This window comes from Myxocyprinus asiaticus, chromosome 13 (genome assembly GCF_019703515.2).
Source record: "Myxocyprinus asiaticus isolate MX2 ecotype Aquarium Trade chromosome 13, UBuf_Myxa_2, whole genome shotgun sequence".
NCBI classification, from domain to species: Eukaryota; Metazoa; Chordata; class Actinopteri; order Cypriniformes; family Catostomidae; genus Myxocyprinus; species Myxocyprinus asiaticus.
The window spans coordinates 22,629,495-22,647,864 of record NC_059356.1 but is presented as its reverse complement, the minus strand read 5'-3'; the positions used below and the strand labels follow the sequence as shown (position 1 = coordinate 22,647,864).

At 37.1% G+C, this 18,370-nt stretch overlaps 2 protein-coding genes across 5 annotated transcripts in view; one reads left to right on the top strand and one right to left on the bottom strand.

Annotated features, from left to right (window-relative positions):
• The first annotated feature begins 42 nt into the window (after positions 1–42).
• Positions 43–7,016, top strand: LOC127450819 (transmembrane protein 98-like). The gene is made up of 7 exons (XM_051715205.1): positions 43–119; positions 3,306–3,520; positions 3,675–3,806; positions 3,916–3,949; positions 4,687–4,802; positions 4,894–4,953; positions 5,069–7,016. Exons 2-7 carry the CDS (start codon positions 3,390–3,392, stop codon positions 5,256–5,258), a joined length of 663 nt encoding a protein of 220 aa, XP_051571165.1. The 5' UTR covers positions 43–119; positions 3,306–3,389; the 3' UTR covers positions 5,259–7,016.
• Positions 7,017–7,153: 137 nt separating this feature from the next.
• The window catches only part of LOC127450810 (supervillin-like), a 37,948-nt gene continuing 26,731 nt past the window's right edge, over positions 7,154–18,370 (bottom strand). For all 4 annotated transcript variants that reach the window (XM_051715178.1, XM_051715180.1, XM_051715181.1 and 1 more), the window contains 13 exons: positions 18,065–18,212; positions 17,813–17,958; positions 13,591–13,766; positions 12,897–13,047; positions 12,392–12,698; positions 11,998–12,207; positions 11,418–11,625; positions 11,141–11,274; positions 10,876–11,031; positions 10,230–10,358; positions 9,970–10,082; positions 9,720–9,875; positions 7,154–7,698 (listed from right to left, as the gene is read on the bottom strand). In XM_051715178.1, the coding sequence (XP_051571138.1) occupies positions 7,612–7,698; positions 9,720–9,875; positions 9,970–10,082; positions 10,230–10,358; positions 10,876–11,031; positions 11,141–11,274; positions 11,418–11,625; positions 11,998–12,207; positions 12,392–12,698; positions 12,897–13,047; positions 13,591–13,766; positions 17,813–17,958; positions 18,065–18,212 (2,121 nt within the window). In that variant the 3' untranslated portion in view covers positions 7,154–7,611. The remainder of the gene's footprint in view (positions 7,699–9,719; positions 9,876–9,969; positions 10,083–10,229; positions 10,359–10,875; positions 11,032–11,140; positions 11,275–11,417; positions 11,626–11,997; positions 12,208–12,391; positions 12,699–12,896; positions 13,048–13,590; positions 13,767–17,812; positions 17,959–18,064; positions 18,213–18,370) is intronic.

Genomic DNA, 18,370 nt, shown 5'->3' with positions numbered 1-18,370 from the left:
CCTGCGCTTTATCGCTTCAGGAGTGCTGCGCGCTCCCGCTCTGGAGATCTCCGCGCCGTCGCCACCCACACGCGCTTTGTTTCGTGGATCAAACATCATTAAATGGAAAAGATATATAGGTAAGATCCTAAATGAAATTAACTTCAATTGCTAGACATGGGTTAATTATTAATGATATGTGTTCGCAAAGCAAGTTAGATTTTAGGATTTTTTTACAAGAACACAAATTATGCTATCAAGTTCTTCTTCTATGCTCGGTTGCAAAGACTGATGGTAGTGTGAAAACTAGGGTGTTCAGATTTGATTAGTGTAGTAGCCTACATGAAAATTAGGTGAGTGGAAAGTGTCTTTTCTTACAGGCCAGTACAGAGGAATAGAAGAGTAGACAACTCAGTTGTAGTTCTCGGCTTTCGCTTGCATTTAATCAAGTTAAAAAACGCTAACGAAAACTAACATTTCAACACCTTTACACAGTTTTTACCTACCCGCTGTTACCTAGTACTATAAGACTCCACTGGAGTTGTTATAGATAGATGATAGATTGTTTCATCAGTGCAGCTGAACTAAGTTTTAATTCTTTGTTCAACACTGAGCACAGAGCAAAAAGGGCTTTCAGTATCCATCATTCCATAAACATAATATCCTATAAATAGTCTGAAGTAGAGAGGATTATTGTGTTAAGGCCTGAGACGGTGAATGACAAAACAGAAAAACAGAGTTTTGCTCATTGCCAATATGCAAATGCTTTTTTTATAACATATAATAATTTTCGTTAACACAAAATAGTAAAATGTAATAATATAAAAGCATATAATATATTAACTCTATTATATTGTTTCTTTAAAATGTTATAATTACATATGTATGTATGTATGTGTGTGTGTGTGTGTGTGTGTGTGTGTGTGTGTGTGTGTGTGTGTGTGTATATATATATATATATATATATATATATATATATCTCATTAATAGTTTATATTTTTAATAATTATATTTTAAACCCATAAATCACACATACACGCACGCACGCACACACACACATATATATACACACATATGTACATACTTTATTTACATTCATACTATATACTTAATAGATCAGTAGTTCATTAGTCAATACTGATGAATATATAAGATACACAGGCTACAGTATGAACTTGAATATATGAACAATGTTCAGATGACCTTCTCAAAATTTTGTCATGTACTGGGCTTCCAGTTCCTATTGAAACACAAGACTGTGCTTACAGCACTATAATTCCATCTTAAAAGCACTCCTTTCAGTGCATTTTGAAAACCAAATTTCTCCTCATTTGCAATGCATTTCAGTGTGTTTCAGAATAACTTCTTTGATCATTGCAACATTTTACATCCATTCCTCAATATTGCATTGGCTTCTTGGAGATGAGTTTTCAATCAGTCATTTTTAAACATGCAAATAGCACAATGAAAACACATCAACAACCGTCTGTTGTTTTAGTGTTTTGGCCACAGAAACTTAAACTGTACTATATAGATTTTTCATCAATCAAATTGCAGTTTATTTCAGTTGTGAGGCAACTGACAAAGAATTTTAGATGTATGGATAATTCTGGGCTTACTTCTCAGTACGTGTTTGCATTGCCTAGTGTGAAGGTATTACACTTTTCAGATTTACATAATGAGATGCTTTTTATTGAATCTAATTTGCAGGTCCATGGCTGGCCTACTGAGAGGCTGCATAACAGCCATAACAACATCCTTGTCAAGCTAATGTGCAAAATGCTAAAGGCTTACCATTTTTGGTCTCTCCGTCCTCGTGAAGATGTGATAATGCAACTTGTGTTTTTTAGGTGTGTTTGTGTCCCCAAAAGTGCTAGTCAAAACAGCAAAGATTAATACAGTGTCTTTGAATGCCAGGGTAAACTTGAAAAAGTGCTTATTGAGAGTGCACTGTATGATACAGCCAGGGGAGTGCAAATTAATCAGATTAGTGAATTATAGCATTCCAAACTAGAATTTCACATAATCGTCTTGATGCAAATGCTTCTCGTATGTTGTAATTGCTTCCCAGTGTGAATGAGCATTAACTCAGCAGTGTTTTAAACAGATAATGGCTTTATATTTGGGGATTATAAGTTAAATAGATCTATTGAATTGCAAAAGTTTTGACTGAAGGAGTTGTTAACATTAAATAAAACGTTATGAAAATGAAATGGTATATTTGTAACTTCATGACTCCAAAATGTATGTTCAATAAATGTAAAAGGGAAAAAGAAACACTTAGGAGGCCTACTTTTATATTTATTCATTACAGTAGATATGTTTTATCAAAAAATATTTACAAATGAAGAATATGGCTTTCTTTGCTCAAATTAAAATATTCCGTTTTGTTGCTGGTTTTACAAATACTTGATTTTCTTTTTACTTAGGCAGAGCAAATACACTATTCACATTCACTATTAATAACAGCGATACTCAACATACACATGGTGCCAGGCTATTACATACAGTGTTCACCAAGACTGTAACAAGGTTAATAATTGACTCATCTCTGGGATAAAGGTCTGATGGGTGTGATCCTTACAATGACACAGTCTTTATTATTACACATGTACACATGTTCTTTTATTTACATGTTGGTTCTTGGACTGCAAGTACATGGTAACTACACAGATATCCAGTGAGGCCTTGGACAGAAAGAGGATGCTTTGAATTAAAGAGCTTTACATTTTTAATTTAGAGATCAAAGATAAGAATAGAAAGATCAGAATAATTGCAGAAATTAAACTTTTATTGTTGTTTTTAGCAAAGCATTAAAAGAGTAGATGCACTGTAAAAAGTGGCAACCTGCTATTGTTACCTAAAGAGCTATTTCTATCTGATCAACCTCTTAAAAAGGGCTTTGTAGGAGTAACCTAATGTATGCAGGTTGGTTCAGTGATGTTTAATACATTACAGTAATGCTTTCTGTTTAGATTCTTTTTTAAGATTCAGTTCAATCTGACACTGACCAGAAACTAGTCATCACACAGCACAGTTTTCAAATTAAAAGAGAAAAAGATATGACAATACCTCTGGTTTCGTTTCTTATTTTTGGCTACGTATGGTTATTTTCCACAAAGTTAGACCAACCAATTAACTAGAAGATGAGCTTGATGAGTAAGGTGTAGCAACTCATAATGACTAATTAAGTAATATGAAATACTGGTTAATACAATATTTTTGCTTACAATGTGTGGAAATAGATAATGCATTTTGAAGGCTCTGTTTATTTTATGCATAAAGATGGAATATAAAATGTAAAATGTTCATCTCTTTTTCATCAGATAGATGTCTAGTTTTGTGACTCCAAACACCAACCAAGCAACTCTTTGACAATCCTCATCTGTATTGTTCATCATTACCTAACCATGGAGACGGTGGTGATTGTGGCCATAGGTGTGCTGGCCACCATCTTCCTGGCATCATTTGTGGCACTGGTGGTGGTGTGCCGCCATCGTTACTGCCACCCACCTGACTTTCTACACCAGTTTGATTCCAAGTATGTACCTGAGTACAGAGAATGTTCTGACTTGATCTCATGGCCCACACTGAGGATTAGGCATGGATCACCACTTGGCATTGCAACATTTCAGTATTAGACAGGCAAGAATAGGCATCTCTCACCAACCCCTCACTTTTTCCTCCAATTTCAGACCCACAGTGGATCTTATTGGAGCAATGGAGACTCAGAGTGAACCATCTGAGTTGGAGCTGGATGATGTTGTCATCACGAACCCTCATATTGAGGCCATGTTGGAGAATGAGGACTGGATTGAGGATGCCTCGTACTGTCTTCTCTATACACTCATCCTTACAACATAAATAATCATCATCACTACAAGAACATGCATTATTAACACTTCACTGATATCTCTTTATCTTTCTCTCTTTTAGTGGCCTTGTGTCTCACTGCATTGCTATTCTGAAGGTAGATTTTTGGGTGAAAAAATTAGCATTTTTAAAGATCAAATATAAAATTATTTACAAATAAATATGGTAGAAATTATAATATAATATAATATCGCAAATATCAGAAAATTTCAAAATTGTGTTGTCCAGGCCTGGAAAAGTAATGTAAATAAGTACAATTATAAAAGTCGTGAAAATGAATACAATTATAAAAGTTATGGAAATTTCTGTAGTGAATAAAAAGACATTTGCCTAGCTTAATTTGAAAGTATTCATCATCTAAATATTACTCTTGCATAAAGTAAAACTTTCTTGCAAGCCATAGTGTTTTCATTCTTTTGAGTCGGTTATTTACAAAGAAACGTCAAACTCTGTCTGTTTGATTCATTAGCAAATTGGTCTGAATTTGAAAATTTCCTTATCCCATAATCACAAACAACTGAAAAGACTGAAGAAAATCATTGAAATTCATTAGTGAAAAAGGATGGGAACCCAGTATTTATTTATTTGTTTGGCACCTTAACAATAAAAAAACAAAGCAAGAAAACAAAAATAGAAAAGAGATATGCAGGAGAGGTTAGAAACACTTATGGATTTATTTGAATGCCTCACCTTTTCAATAACAAACATTTAACTCAATATATAATATGATTTACAGGTATAATATAGAAATGTTTAAAGATATGTAAAATAAAGTTTAATTGTATGTAACAAGTTTGCTTTGTTTTAATTATAGCTGGTTCTGATTCTGCACAGATATGCCACACACTTACCGAAAAGCTAGTTGCCATGACAATGGGTTCTGGAGCAAAGGTCAAAGCACCTGCCAGCCTGAATGACATTATCACAGTGGCCAAGCGCATCAGCCCAAGGTGAATCTTGAAGGAGTTGAATTGATATGATATGCATGCTAGTGTGAATACTTGCTGATTACTGATACTGTGATGCTTTGTGCTGTCACAGGGTGGATGATGTGGTTCGATCTATGTACCCACCACTAGACCCCATTCTCCTGGACGCCAGGTAACTTCTTACTTTCTTCATGCCAACAATAATCTTTATGTTATATTTAGTAAATCGGCATCACTAAAACACAGTCACATAGTATGTTCAAAAAGCAAAGTGTAATTCCCCCCAGGGCCACTGCATTACTGTTGTCGGTAAGTCACTTGGTACTAGTAACACGGAACGCCTGCCACATGTCTGGCAGCCTGGACTGGATCGACCAATCACTGCATGCAGCCGAGGATCATATGGTCATACTGAGAGAGGCGGCTTTAGCGTCCGAACCAGAGAGGGCTTTGCCAGAGAGGGAGCACTCTATCTGACTCACTCAAAAGCACATGAGACTAAGACTCTGTAAACACACATGTACATGAGCACCTGAAAAGAATATGTTATTTAGTGAGCAATATCTCAACAGATACCTGAAATGGGTTTTTTAGTCGAAGAGAAAAGCATCACCCAAACACATACATATTAAAAAGATAGTTGTCACTCTTAGTCCAACCTTTCTTTTGAATGCTGTTTCTCTCTCTCTCTCTCCCAAGCTTAATCACTGTTACATTTCAGTTCAGTTGTTAAATTGTGGTATACTGTCTGATATTTCCTCATGGTAGATACATACAATATATAGATTCTGCACCGATTAGTGCCGGAAACAATCAAAAATATAAATGAATAAACCAGATCTAAAGAGTTTCTGATTGAATTTGCCAAGTTTTTTGGCTTAACAATTTGTAGTACATTTTTACACAAACATCACATCTTTTTCTTTTCTAGATAAGAGTGTACATATTGTACTATTATGTTTTAAAAGGATGTTATGAGTTCAGTGCAAGTTTAGGCATGATGTTGAATAGGCCTACCTTAAAATATTATTTCAACTCATCCTTGTTTTTTTTAAATGAGCAAAAATCACAGTTACAGGTAGGTACTTACAATGGAAGTGAATGGGGCCAGTACATTATTATCAAAACCCACAAAGCCACAGATAGACACAAGCCATTAATAACATTCATGTTAACATGCTTTAATGTTATAAAATCACTTACTAACCTTTTCTGTTTAAAGTTATATCCAATATTTAAACTTCAATGTCAAGATGACGTAAAACAGGTAAACCCTTTATACTGGTAAACACTGTAACACTAATAAATCCCTGATTTTTTCATATTAAAATCATGTTAACATGTATGTTTACATCTTGTGGCTATTACTATTTTATTGTTAACAGACTGGTCCCATTCACTTCCATTGTTATAGCTTAACTGTAACCACGATTATTTTTTCTTCTTTTTTTCATTCTTTTTTCTTTTTTTAATAAATGAGGGCAGAGTCAAAGTAATTTTTGTGGTAATCAACTTTATGCCAAAAATGCGACCGACTGAACTTACCTTGTATTGAACACAGAACATTCCTTTAATACAAAAAGTACAGTATATTTTGATGGTATATACACGGTTTGCATATCTTCATTGTTAACATTATCAGTGACATAAGAATGTTAAGATCTATTCATTTTTCTGTGGCTGATGTGAGTAGTTGTTAGGCCAATATCTTAAAAGTATACACTAATTCTGCAGTGGAAATTCAGATTTGTTTCCATTTTCAGTTTAGCCTCTTTTATAGAACCGTTTGTGTATACTGCAGTAAATACAATGTAAAGAGACATCTTCCACATACACCAGTGTAATCACATCTCAAATTCAAGATAGCTTTTGGTGAATGTACCTTACTTGTAGTTAAATGTCAATCATTATTCAGCAAGAGTAAAAATACACACTCACATTCTTATCTCTGTCTGCCATCTAGAAGTAGCCTGTAATTTTTCACCAGAGTCACATGAAGTCTGAATCCACACTAATTCCCTCCCTCACAGTCACAGTGTTCACAACCCCCCACTACACTTACACTTTCCTCTTTCAAATACCACACACACTCACTGCATTTACTGTACAATAAACAGACACACAGGACCCTGCAATTCATATTTCATGTATCACATACAGTTGTCAATCAGATACTGTTCAGTTTCAATGGTAAGAATATATACATTTTATCATGATTATTTTTTATTTGTGTCAGTATTTCTTTTGTTTTCAATTGCTAAAGTCTTGGTTTTGAGAGCACTCTAGTTACTGATGTTTCTCTTTTGTTACCCTATTTGTTCTTTGATTTTCATCCTGTTTATGTATTTGAGATTTGTAAAGGGGAATAAAAGTTTCACAGTGAAAATATATCATGTTTTTATTTTTAAATTAACATGACCAAATTCAACTTAAAGTTCAGTTAAACACCCACACCTCTTTTTCACATGTGCTGCTTTGTGTAGAGAGACAGAGGAGGCAAATGGAAGGAAAAAGAGAGAAAGAGGTAAGGCAGAAACAGCCACAATGGAAGACGAGGAGGGGAAGAAAGACTTGAAAAATTAACATGGCAGCTATTTCTCTAAGTCAGAGTAAAAAGTTGTGTCTAGCTTTGAGCTTTTGGCCAAAATGAGTGTTGGACATTATAGGCATTAAAATAACCAGACTGAAAGGACACATACTCTCACTGTTAAACACACTCACAGTTACAGTACACTGTACATGGGATTGCAGTCACCTTCCAAGAACAATCTTACAAGCACAACTTTTAAAAGTATTACTTCTGTTGAGACTAGGCTGCAGTGCTGCCGATTTAGTAAAGTCCTTTGCTTTTCTTAAGGTCCATTTTTTGTAAATCTGATAGACAGTTGTAGTCATCCCATGTCATTTCCAAAGCAACCTAAAACAAATAAACAAGACAGTTACTCCAGCCTCTCTGTCTCTAAAGCTAATCAGTTTGTTTCTTTGTCATGTATAGTACTTGATATACAGTGGGGCTCACAGTCCACATTGAAAATCTGGGATCATTAGGTTTTACACAAACTTGTGGAGTTCATGCCAGCTCGATTGCATGCTGTCATTATAGGGATAGTTCACCCAAAATTGAAAATTCTCTCATCATAAATGATAAGAGAATTTTCATTAATCCCTTTGAAGCAAAAGAGGGACACACCAAACAGACTTTTCAATTCAAATGTTCACTCAAATTGTTATGTTGTTGTTAATGTATAATTTGTAATGGGGCAAAACTGTATTGCATTAGAAATCTGAATTAGAAGCATTTTCACAAATTTAATCCCACTGTATATGAAATATGGATATAAAATAAAACATAGTGTGGCGAAGCGACTCGCCCCTCCCTCTTGTCATCGTTGCCCTGCCTCTGAGGGCCGTCCTTCAACCAGGCTCACGACGGGAGTGGGCAGGAGAAAAAAGAGGTACATAATAAGCCTTATTTGGGCAGCGGGTTGGAACGAGGCACATGTGTGTTTGTTTGGCCTTGTCACCACTGCCATATAAATGCAGAGCGCGCCTCTTATCATTAGCTCTATTCTCCATGTGTGCACACATTGGGTTCTCATAGAGCGGGGTGGGGTACCAGCTGAGTTAGATGCACACAGGACCCGCTCCCTCGGAAACACTGCTTGCGTCACAGCCGACGGGCACGGAAGGTAGGCCGCCACAGAAGCTGCCGCCCCTCGCACTGCGGACCAGAGTGGGGAGCGCGGCTGGACCATTCCTGTGGACACCACACCTTCCTACACATGCCCCATTCACCACGCCCTTTATTTTGGACACTCCCCCTTAGACACTATTTTCCCCATTTTTGGACATTTTATGTTTATTATTGTTTCCAATAAATGCCTTTCCGAGGCTTAACGCCACACCCACTGTGTCTGTCTCTTGCTCACCCCGCCACACATGGATATAAAACATTTAAACTGCACAAAAGAACTGAAAACAATGATTTTAATAAAAAAATAAAAACAAATGTGAGCTTTTAAATTTTGAACTATTATGTGTAGCAAAGTCTTTCTAGCAAGTCAGTCCACTGTTGGCCATCTTTGGAACGCTCTCGGAAGGCTATTTCCAGTCATGAAAATGCAGCTGCTATCTACTTGAATGGGGGAACACCGAAATCTCAAAAACATTTGGTCAAGATTACGATCAAAGAATATATTTCAAATTAGAAATAAAATCTGACAATACTGTAATAATAAATTGTGATGGGGGCCTGTTTAGCTCAGCGAGTATTGACGCTGACTACCACCCCTGGAGTCGCAAGTTCGAATCCAGGACGTGCTGAGTGACTCCAGCCTGGTCTCCTAAGCAACCAAATTGGCCCAGTTGCCAATTTGGTTGGGTAACCTCCTTGTGGTCGCGATTAGTGGTTCTCGCACTCAATGAGGCGCATGGTAAGTTGTGCATGGATCGCGGAGCATGAGCCTCCACGTGCTGTGAGTTTCCGCGGTGTCATGCACAGCGAGCCACGTGATAAGATGCATGGATTGACAGTCTCAGAAGCGGAGGCAACTGAGACTTGTCCTCCACCACCCAGATTGAGGTGAGTAACCACGCCACCACGTGGACCTACTAAGTATTGGGAATTGGGCATTCCAAATTGGGAGAAAAGGGGGATAAAAAAATAAATAATAATAAATTGTGATTCTTTACTTTATATTACAGTAAAAAACACAATTTTCTCTGCTTGTATAGCTAATGCGCATGCGCGGTTGATTGACAGGTGATGTCTGTATCTAAAAGGAGATTGGCTCTTTTAACTGTAAGATGGGACTTCCTTTCTACATCCGTTGACCATTGGGCACGAGAGCTCCTTGGTTGAGCGTTCCAATTTCTCCCATTCATTTAAATAGAAGTGGCCCGTCTCTGCTAAATAATCTCTGATGTGTAGTCTTTAACCTTGAAATCATGCTGAGACAGGTAGTTCTCCAGGTGCAGTGGATCTACTCCTTCAGGTAAAGGTCTCTTCAGCAGATCCTGAAGGGGAAACTGGGTCTTGTTAAAAGCTGCTAAGGCATCTTGCACCAATACCAGCTTTTTATGCACTATGCAGTCCTGGAAGGATACATATACACATTTTTCAGACACTGTGTGTATGCAGACATTTTGATAATTGGACATTGATAAAGATGATGAATGCCTCACTCACCTGTAGTTCTGGTGTTACCCTTATCTCCCATGAAGGGAATATATTAGTGAAGGTGAGAGGCTCTGCTCCTTCATCAATAAGGTACGCCATTGGAGGCCTTCTGGGATTTCTCTCTGAACACCAAACACCAAAAATACACTTACATAACACAGACCTAGTACCATACTATTGCATCACAAATTCTCAATAGACACACAACAGACAGTAATGCCAAAACAAATCCGTGCTCCCTTATATGTCTTTACCCAGCCCATGCACACCTCTGCAGTACTGTAAGGCGGTCTCCATGGCACACTTCTTCTCTTTGTCCCAGTGGGGGCGCTGTGAGACTGTAGCTTCACTACTTTGCCATAAATACACTTCCAGATAATTATCCAACAGAAACAGTGCTGCAGCAGAGAATATTAAAACACAAGAAAAAGCACATATTTAAACTGTTTGTCCTACAACGCTAAATGTATCTACAGTATACTGGGCATTTCATTTTCATTTTAACCCTGGATAAACTTTATCCTGGGTTACTTTATTCTGGGTTTGTAATTACAGTAATCCTGGGTAGTCAGGATTTTAGATGTCACACTTAGATTTTACATTTATAAACCCTGGGTGAAATGTTGCCAAGGTCTAAAAGGGGCTTTAACCCAGTTTAAAATTAAAGAGTTAAAAGGATAGTTCACCCAAAAATGAAAATTCATCATGTATTCACTGTCATGTTATTTAACAGATCCACATAACTTTCTTCCATAAAAAGGAAATAAGAAAGTCTTATGGGTTTGGGACAACATGAGGGTAAGTAAATGATGACAGAATTTTCATTATTATCCTTTTAAGATAAGATTAAATATTGTGTAAAAAGCCTTTATGTGTATTTGTGTTTCTATGTTGGTGTTTTGTGCACTTGCTCACTTGGATGTGGTACAGCATATATCTTGTCCTGGAGGAAGGGCATTGCTGTAATAACACCATTTACATGGGAGGGGCTAATTAGCTCCACCCCTTTGAAAGTTCCTGATTGGGCACTCAGGTGAAAAAGGCGGGGTGTAAAGTTAAATTTACCAGGATCTGAAAAGAATACAAGCCCATGTAAAGTAATGCTTATGATATTATGTTATAAAATTGTCTTTTGTGTGACAAGTCATATTTCATTGGTTGTGATGGGCTGCAGTCACACCTTGTAACATGCAGTCATACAACTTCCTGTCCTGTGGTCCAATATCTTTCCAAAACGCTGCTGACTCTTTCCCCTCTTCTACTTCCTGGACATTCACACATCTGCCAGTGGTCAGGCCCAGCTCAGACGGGCACCTAATCATTCCATCAATCACATTTAGAGATGTGCCAATATCCCTTCATCAATCATGTTTTACAGGTTCTTGTGATGCTTATTACAAATCTGTTCTTGATTCTTTAGCAAATGTCAAAACTGTTTTGTGTGATGTGATCCCTACATTTGTGTGAGGCATTGGACGGTCTGCTTGGCCACCTGACGGGCTCTGCTGTGGGCTTTGCAGCCGTGCCAAAGGTACAGCACCCCCTGCTGGCTGTTCAGCAGGAGCAGAGAGCCACGAGATCTCAGACTTGAGCAGGAGCATTCAACCTCCAACAGACTGCCCTCCACTGGCACATCCCCTCTCACACAGAACAGTCGCCAGCCACCTGAAACACACATAAAAGTTTGCTCTGACAAATTTTTTCAGACTTTAGTCATATACATAATTCTGATTCTATGATATTATATGATAGATTCTGATATACTAGAGTATAAGTTCAGGCGAGAAGTTGTTCAGTCATGACATCAATTTATAAGCCAACCCGGAAGGCTAATTCCGCCATGGGTTGCCTCTGGAATTTCTAATGGGTGTTTAGAAAAGCGGTTTTCAATTGATGAGTAAAATAGGCACCTATGGTTAGCATTACTTGAAGACTTTCACATTTAGTTTTTGTTACATTTGCAAACAAGTTGCAAGTACTGTAAGTTGCTACGTAAGGTCTACAAATTTCATAACATAGATACAGCTATTAACAGACCTGTATCTCTGCTGCTGTGTCGTCTGTGAATGACCATTCCTCCCTGAAATAGTTGCAGAAAACAGGGTGGCTCCTCCCCTTCAGTTACAAACACCTGAGAGCTACACTGATTGGTTAGTGTGGGTGACAGGTCCCGCCCACTGATATTTGAGTGCCGCCCCTTCCAGATGAAAAGTGCAGATCTTTTCTGATCTTTTGCCATATGATCCACTGTAAATGACATTGAAAATTAACTGACTAAAGATTGCTTCTAGACATTTATGTATGCAAATGTAACTGTATTTTTATATATAATGTATACACGTACAAAGCTTTTCAATACGAAAGACCATAAAATACATGAAAAAAAAACATCCACAAAAATGATCTCATATTCTCTTTCTTACACACTCACCCAAGGGCGTGAGGCTGTACGTCCAGCGTAAAGCATATGTGTTGCCCTCATGAAACTGTCCAAAGCTCCCTGGGGCGACCTCACACTCTTCACCCTCTGAAATAAGCCACTTTTTTACTGCAAGAGTACATAACTCTGCCTGTCGACCGTCACTCAGTGTGACTAGGTCATGTCCCATTCGTACGTCCACACCATCCAGAACGATTTGCGACACCCCCGAGAGATAGACTCCACCAAAGAGTGCTTTGGCATCACATGACCACTGCTCAACAAGTATTGGTTCTGAAGGAGATTTGAGCAAAGTGGTCTGAACCAAAACCAAAGAGTAAAAGAAAGAGTATAAAATAAATCAAAAGTGAAATAGACCTGATAGTAAACTAATCATTATCGGACATCAGTTTTTGAAATAATCAAAAATTCAAAAAATGAGAGAAGATAGTTTTTCTGTCTATCAAATATATCACATAAAGGTTATAAGAAAAATATATGGACATTAATGTTTGACCTGGACTTCTTCTTGAATTGAGGGTGCAGTGTGATTCTTATTCACTTTTGTCTGTTCAAATGAGTTAGCAAACTTCTCTTTGAACAGTATAGTCTCATTTTGGTCAAACACACGGCCAAAAAGTGCCCAGCCTGGCCGCCCAATGCCTTGCCTGCACACATACATGCACAAATAACTAAAATTTAATTTTTTTTTTAATACAAACAATAACTTAAAGCAATATGCTGTGGTTACATAGACTGCTTCTAATCAAAAAATAATTCGAGTGCTTGCAAGGCAGCACTTTAGTGGTATACAGTACCTCAAACATTCAACATTTGGCTACTGGAACACTGGAATAACCATAAGTATTAAAGTTCTGCAATAAATTCAGCAGAAATCGCTTAACACTCAGACTTTTTTGTAGACTGAATGGCAGTTAGTCAACCTTGCATATACAGTATTTAACCATTTAGACTGCACAGTGAATGTTAATTCTTGTGTGAAGCTAACAGAAAATATTTGTGTCACTTGCTGCCTTGCAAACACTGCTGTTTCCTTCAGGAAATGGATATGTAGTTATGTATTCATTCAAACTCATTATGTACTCACTTAAAAAGCATTATTTTAACATTTAAATATACTTATATTAAGCTTATGTACGGTTGATGTTTATGTGTGCACATACTGTATATGATAATTACAGTGCACCTACTTGTGAATGGGTGCATTGCCAGCAGAGGGATCCAGAGGGTTGATCCTGCAGTTGCTGTAGTCATAAGCTCCATCCCAAACCTGCTGAGCCAGCTGCAGTGCCAGTTTCCTCTCGCTGGGACCAATGTCTTTCCCATGCCACAAATAGAGCTCACTGCCGAAGTCAAACAGTAGAGTCTGAAACGAAAATGGGAAAAGCACTTTAATTAAATTTCACTTAACACCCACAACATTAAATGCAATTTTGTCATTCGAGTCTTAATGTATTTTATGACAGGCACATCCAACCAAAACTAAGGATTATACAGCACTTAAACTAATTTTTATAATTTAAGTAAATAAAATAACAATAACAATGTGTAATCACAACATTTAGGTAGTTGAAAAGTTGACGTGTCCTGCAGTGTGACATGCTTTACTTCATCCAAAAAACACTTTTACAGCATTTTGCTAATTGTTGTATAATTATTATGCATATAGTTTTCATTATCTCATATTATTGAGAGAATATTCATACTCCCCACACAATTTGGAATGCCCAATTCCCAATGCGCTCTAAGTCCTCATGGTGGTGTAGTGACTCGCCTCAATCCGAGTGGCGGAGGACGAATCTCAGTTGCCTCCGCGTCTGAGACCGTCAATCTGCGCATCTTATCACGTGGCTTGTTGAGCACATTGCCGCGGAGAACTAGTGAGTGTGGAGGCTTCATGCTATTCTCCGTGGCATCCACACACAGCTCACCACGCACCCCACGGAGAGCGAGAACCACATTATGGTGACCACGAGGAGGTTAACCCATGTGACTCTACCTTCCCTAGCAACTGGGCCAATTGGTTGCTTAGCAGACCTGGCTGGAGTCACTCAGCACGCCCTGGATTCGAACTTGCGACTCCAGAGAATATTCATGCTTTAAAAAAAATTATTTGTCACACCACAAGACCACTGAAAACAAACATGTGAAGGAAAAAAGTGATTACAAATGATGAAACACTTATACACCATTTTTAACCAGTTGCAGCATCTAAATTCTACACTTAAAAACATTTTAACCTAAACTTAAAACTTAAACTTGTTTCGATGTTAATAAAACAAGAAGTCCATGGACACCTTGTGCATGTATTACCCACTTACATATTATGAACATTCCATTCATTAGAATTAGAGGTTGACCGATTGCGGATTTTGCCGATACAAATTACTAGGTGGTGGAAAAGCCGATAACCTGTTAATCATCTGTTTTGTTTTTAAAACTATCGATTTATAGAATGGAAAAAAAAGTCTCAGTCTTTCCTTACAATGACGGGCACTGACAAAAAGGCTACAAGATTCCAAAATGAATAAAATCCCAGATGCAGTTTATTTTTCTAACAAAATTCCAATAATAACCAGAAAAAAAGGTTTGGTGCATAACGTGGTACTTTTAACTTTAACCTCCTGAGACCCGAGCATGACTGCTGTGTGCATTTTCCATTTCCCTTTTTGATTTGTAATTAGTAACCCCTAATAAACATGCAATAATAATAATAATAATAATAATAATAATAATCTACTTTGGCAACAAAATCTCAATGGTCTCAGAACAGTTCGAAATGCACCTTATTTTCATTCTAACTCAGTAAACAGCCTCTGTAAGCAACATTTTCCAGCTTTTGAATGCACCCACTGATTCTCAATGTGATGATGCATAGTAAATATATGATTTCTAAGAAGAAAAAATAGGTCTATAGTCCTCATCTGCGGTCATTGTGTTTAACCCTTCCATGGTGTTTTGGGTCAATTTGACTCTTTTGAATGTTTAACACTGATTAACATCAACTTAACTTTAAGTTTTCAGCCTGAAACTTCATGACATCCTCCACAGAGGTGATTTGCACCTGGCAATGTAAACACAGATATACAAAAAAAAAGTCCCTACTTTGTACCTCAGGGTCAAATTGAGCCCTTTTTTTCCCTTCAGTTTCAAAAGTTTGTTATAAAAGGTCTTTTCGCTTTGACCTCTCTACTCATCGTTCCTCTAGGTGGCAGCAAACACTAGAAAAAATATTTTTTTTCTCTGTCACCTTCTATCACAATCTACAGATCTGAAAGGCAGGGGACACCCCAATGCAGCTTCAAAACCCTTGTTTAAAAAAGGTTTCAAAAGCTTGTAATAAAAGCTCTGTTTGCTCTTACTCCCCACTTTTAGTCTTAGATCATTCCACTAGATGGCATCAAACACTGAAATATCTTAAAGGCAGGGGCGCTCCAATGTTGTTTGTGACTCCGCCTATAGAAATCAAGTCATCTTTGAGAAGCCCCACAGTAAAATTGTATAAAAGTAAAGAATGTTAACATAAGTACACTCATACTCATAATTTCACAGACATTCAACCCTCCACACAAGACATATGTACACACACGTAGACACCCACAAACATTCACTGACACAAATGCAAACACAAGAATTTTTTTTTAAAATTAATTTGTGCAAAAGTTATTTAACTGTTAATTCAGAGTTCATTATATGTTCATTAAATGTTCGACATGTTCAAATGAGATATAATAAATATAAAAATACCTTTAAAAAAGAGAATAAATGCAAATTAAAGTTATTAGTTATTGGATTATTTTGTAATAATCATCAAAATAATTTCAAAGTGAAAATGTTAATAAAAAAAGAAAAATATTCTCATGTCTGCTCCGATCACTGCTTCTGTAGCCCCAAATAGCCACAAACTGTATATCAGCTCTTACCTTAATTTGTTTTCTACAACAATTTACTTGTCTCTCATATTTCCTGGGTAAATAATCCAACGTTTTGTCTCAAATGTATAGAAAAAAATGCAGTTCAGCAAAAATCTTATTATAAACAAATCATCGTTTGAATATGTTCCTGAATATTGATGATAAAAAAAAAAATAAAAAAAATAAATAAATAAATAATATATATATATATATATCATTGCAAACCCTAGGTTCTTAGCTTTCAAATGACACCAAGATCACATTTGTAGTCCATTCAGAGGCTGCGATATTCCACATAACATGGGGGAAGGGTGGGGCTTCCCAAAAAAGACTGGCTGTCTATGGGCCGTCACAAACCACATTGGGTGCCCCCTGCTTTTCAGATCTGTATGTTGTGATAGAAGTTGAAAGAGACAAAAATATTTTGTTCTAGTGTTTGCTGCCACCTAGTGGAATGATCTAAGACTAAAAGAGCCTTTATTGCAAGTTTTTTAAGCTTTTTTATTACAAGATTTTTGAAGCTGCATTGGGGCATCCCTTGCCTTTCAAATCTGTATATTGTGATAGAAGGTAATAGAGAAAAAAAAAAAAAAAACACTTTTTTATAGTGTTTGCTGCCACCTAGAGGAATGATTTAAGACCAAAAGTAGAAAGAGCAAACAGAGCCTTTATTACAAGCTTTTGAAATGTAAGATAAAATATGGGTCAGTTTGACGCTGTAGGTTCAGAGTAGGGACTTGATTGTTAAGAGCATGGAAGGGTCGAAGAAAAAACATAATGTATGCGCATAAGGACACTGGGTCATGTCTCAGGCATGAGGATAAAACAAGCCTGAAACATACCGCAACTCTTATTTTGAAAGAATGGAGACTTGGATCTGTTACAATGCTCTATAGTTAAAAAGACTGTTTACCAAATTAAGATTTTTATATCATATTCACCAGATGAAGGGTTATATATATAAATGTAGATACAGCATGTGTAATATTATTCACAATAAATTGATTAATAGTTAGAGACACAATGTATGTTCTGACGAGGCACGTTTTCTTGTAGTCACATTTTTCTTTGCATGCCCTCGCTTCAAATTAGCACACTTGATTATCTAATCAAAATAACTAAATATGCATTTAAGTGAGGATAAAAATATGGAAGAATACTGTCAATGATGACCAATATAGATACGGCAAATCCCCATGAGGTGTCAGTGATTGTTTTTATTTCACCTCTAGAGGCACCTGTTAAACTGTAGAATCCTCTGCCGCTGGCAACAGAGGAACACAGAGGAATTATTTAAAAAAAAAAAAAAGATCGATTTTTGCCAAAGCAATAGTTCCATAAAGCAACTATCTGCACAGCTTAATCGTTAAAACCGATATATCGTTCTACCTCTAATTAGTTTTTACTCGGAATTTGGTACTTGCAATTATGTGGGCATGGACACTTTACTGTAAAGTGTGACCAAACTTTCTTTAATAGAATGGAATGATATAAGGACCTGGGAGGAGTCCAGTAGAGAAAGGAGTGGTATGGAGGCCCAGCCCTGTTCATGGGGCATGAGTCTGTCTTCCTGCAGCCTATAAATACAGTTCGACTCTGAAATGGCTTTCTCATAGAGCTCATCGTCATCGGCACCATCTGGACCTGCAGAGAAAAAACACACACACAATGCGTTTTAAGCAGTTTCATATAATTCAATAAGAGTTTGAGAGATGTAACTAGCGTAGGGGTGTGTGCAAGAGTCTCTTGCCATTATATGGTGTCTGTCCCCCGAGAAGGTTCCAAAACTCTGCTGCCTGCAGGCCGTCTGTATTTACACCTTCATCCAGGTGAATGACACCTGTTGCCTGACAACCAAGATCCCTCTGGGTCACAATCAATGAAGCCATTTCAGACGCCTGAAACAAACCATCAGTCAGTCTCCTGGAACTACTGTAAAAACCCACCACTATTAATGAATATTACACCAATACCAAAAGAACACAGAAAACACAAGGATAACATACTCCTTAAGGTTTGAAAACAGAACATCTGAATTAAAGCAAAATGTAGTATT

What these genes read in the sequence shown, in the direction of transcription:
- LOC127450819 (XM_051715205.1), top strand. Translation starts at nt 3,390, where the DNA reads ATGGAGACGGTGGTGATTGTGGCCATAGGTGTGCTGGCCACCATCTTC. An exon ending in CTACACCAGTTTGATTCCAA is followed by an intron (nt 3,521 to 3,674) that starts GTATGTACCTGA and finishes CTCCAATTTCAG; the next exon opens with ACCCACAGTGGATCTTATTG. An exon ending in GCCAAGCGCATCAGCCCAAG is followed by an intron (nt 4,803 to 4,893) that starts GTGAATCTTGAA and finishes GTGCTGTCACAG; the next exon opens with GGTGGATGATGTGGTTCGAT.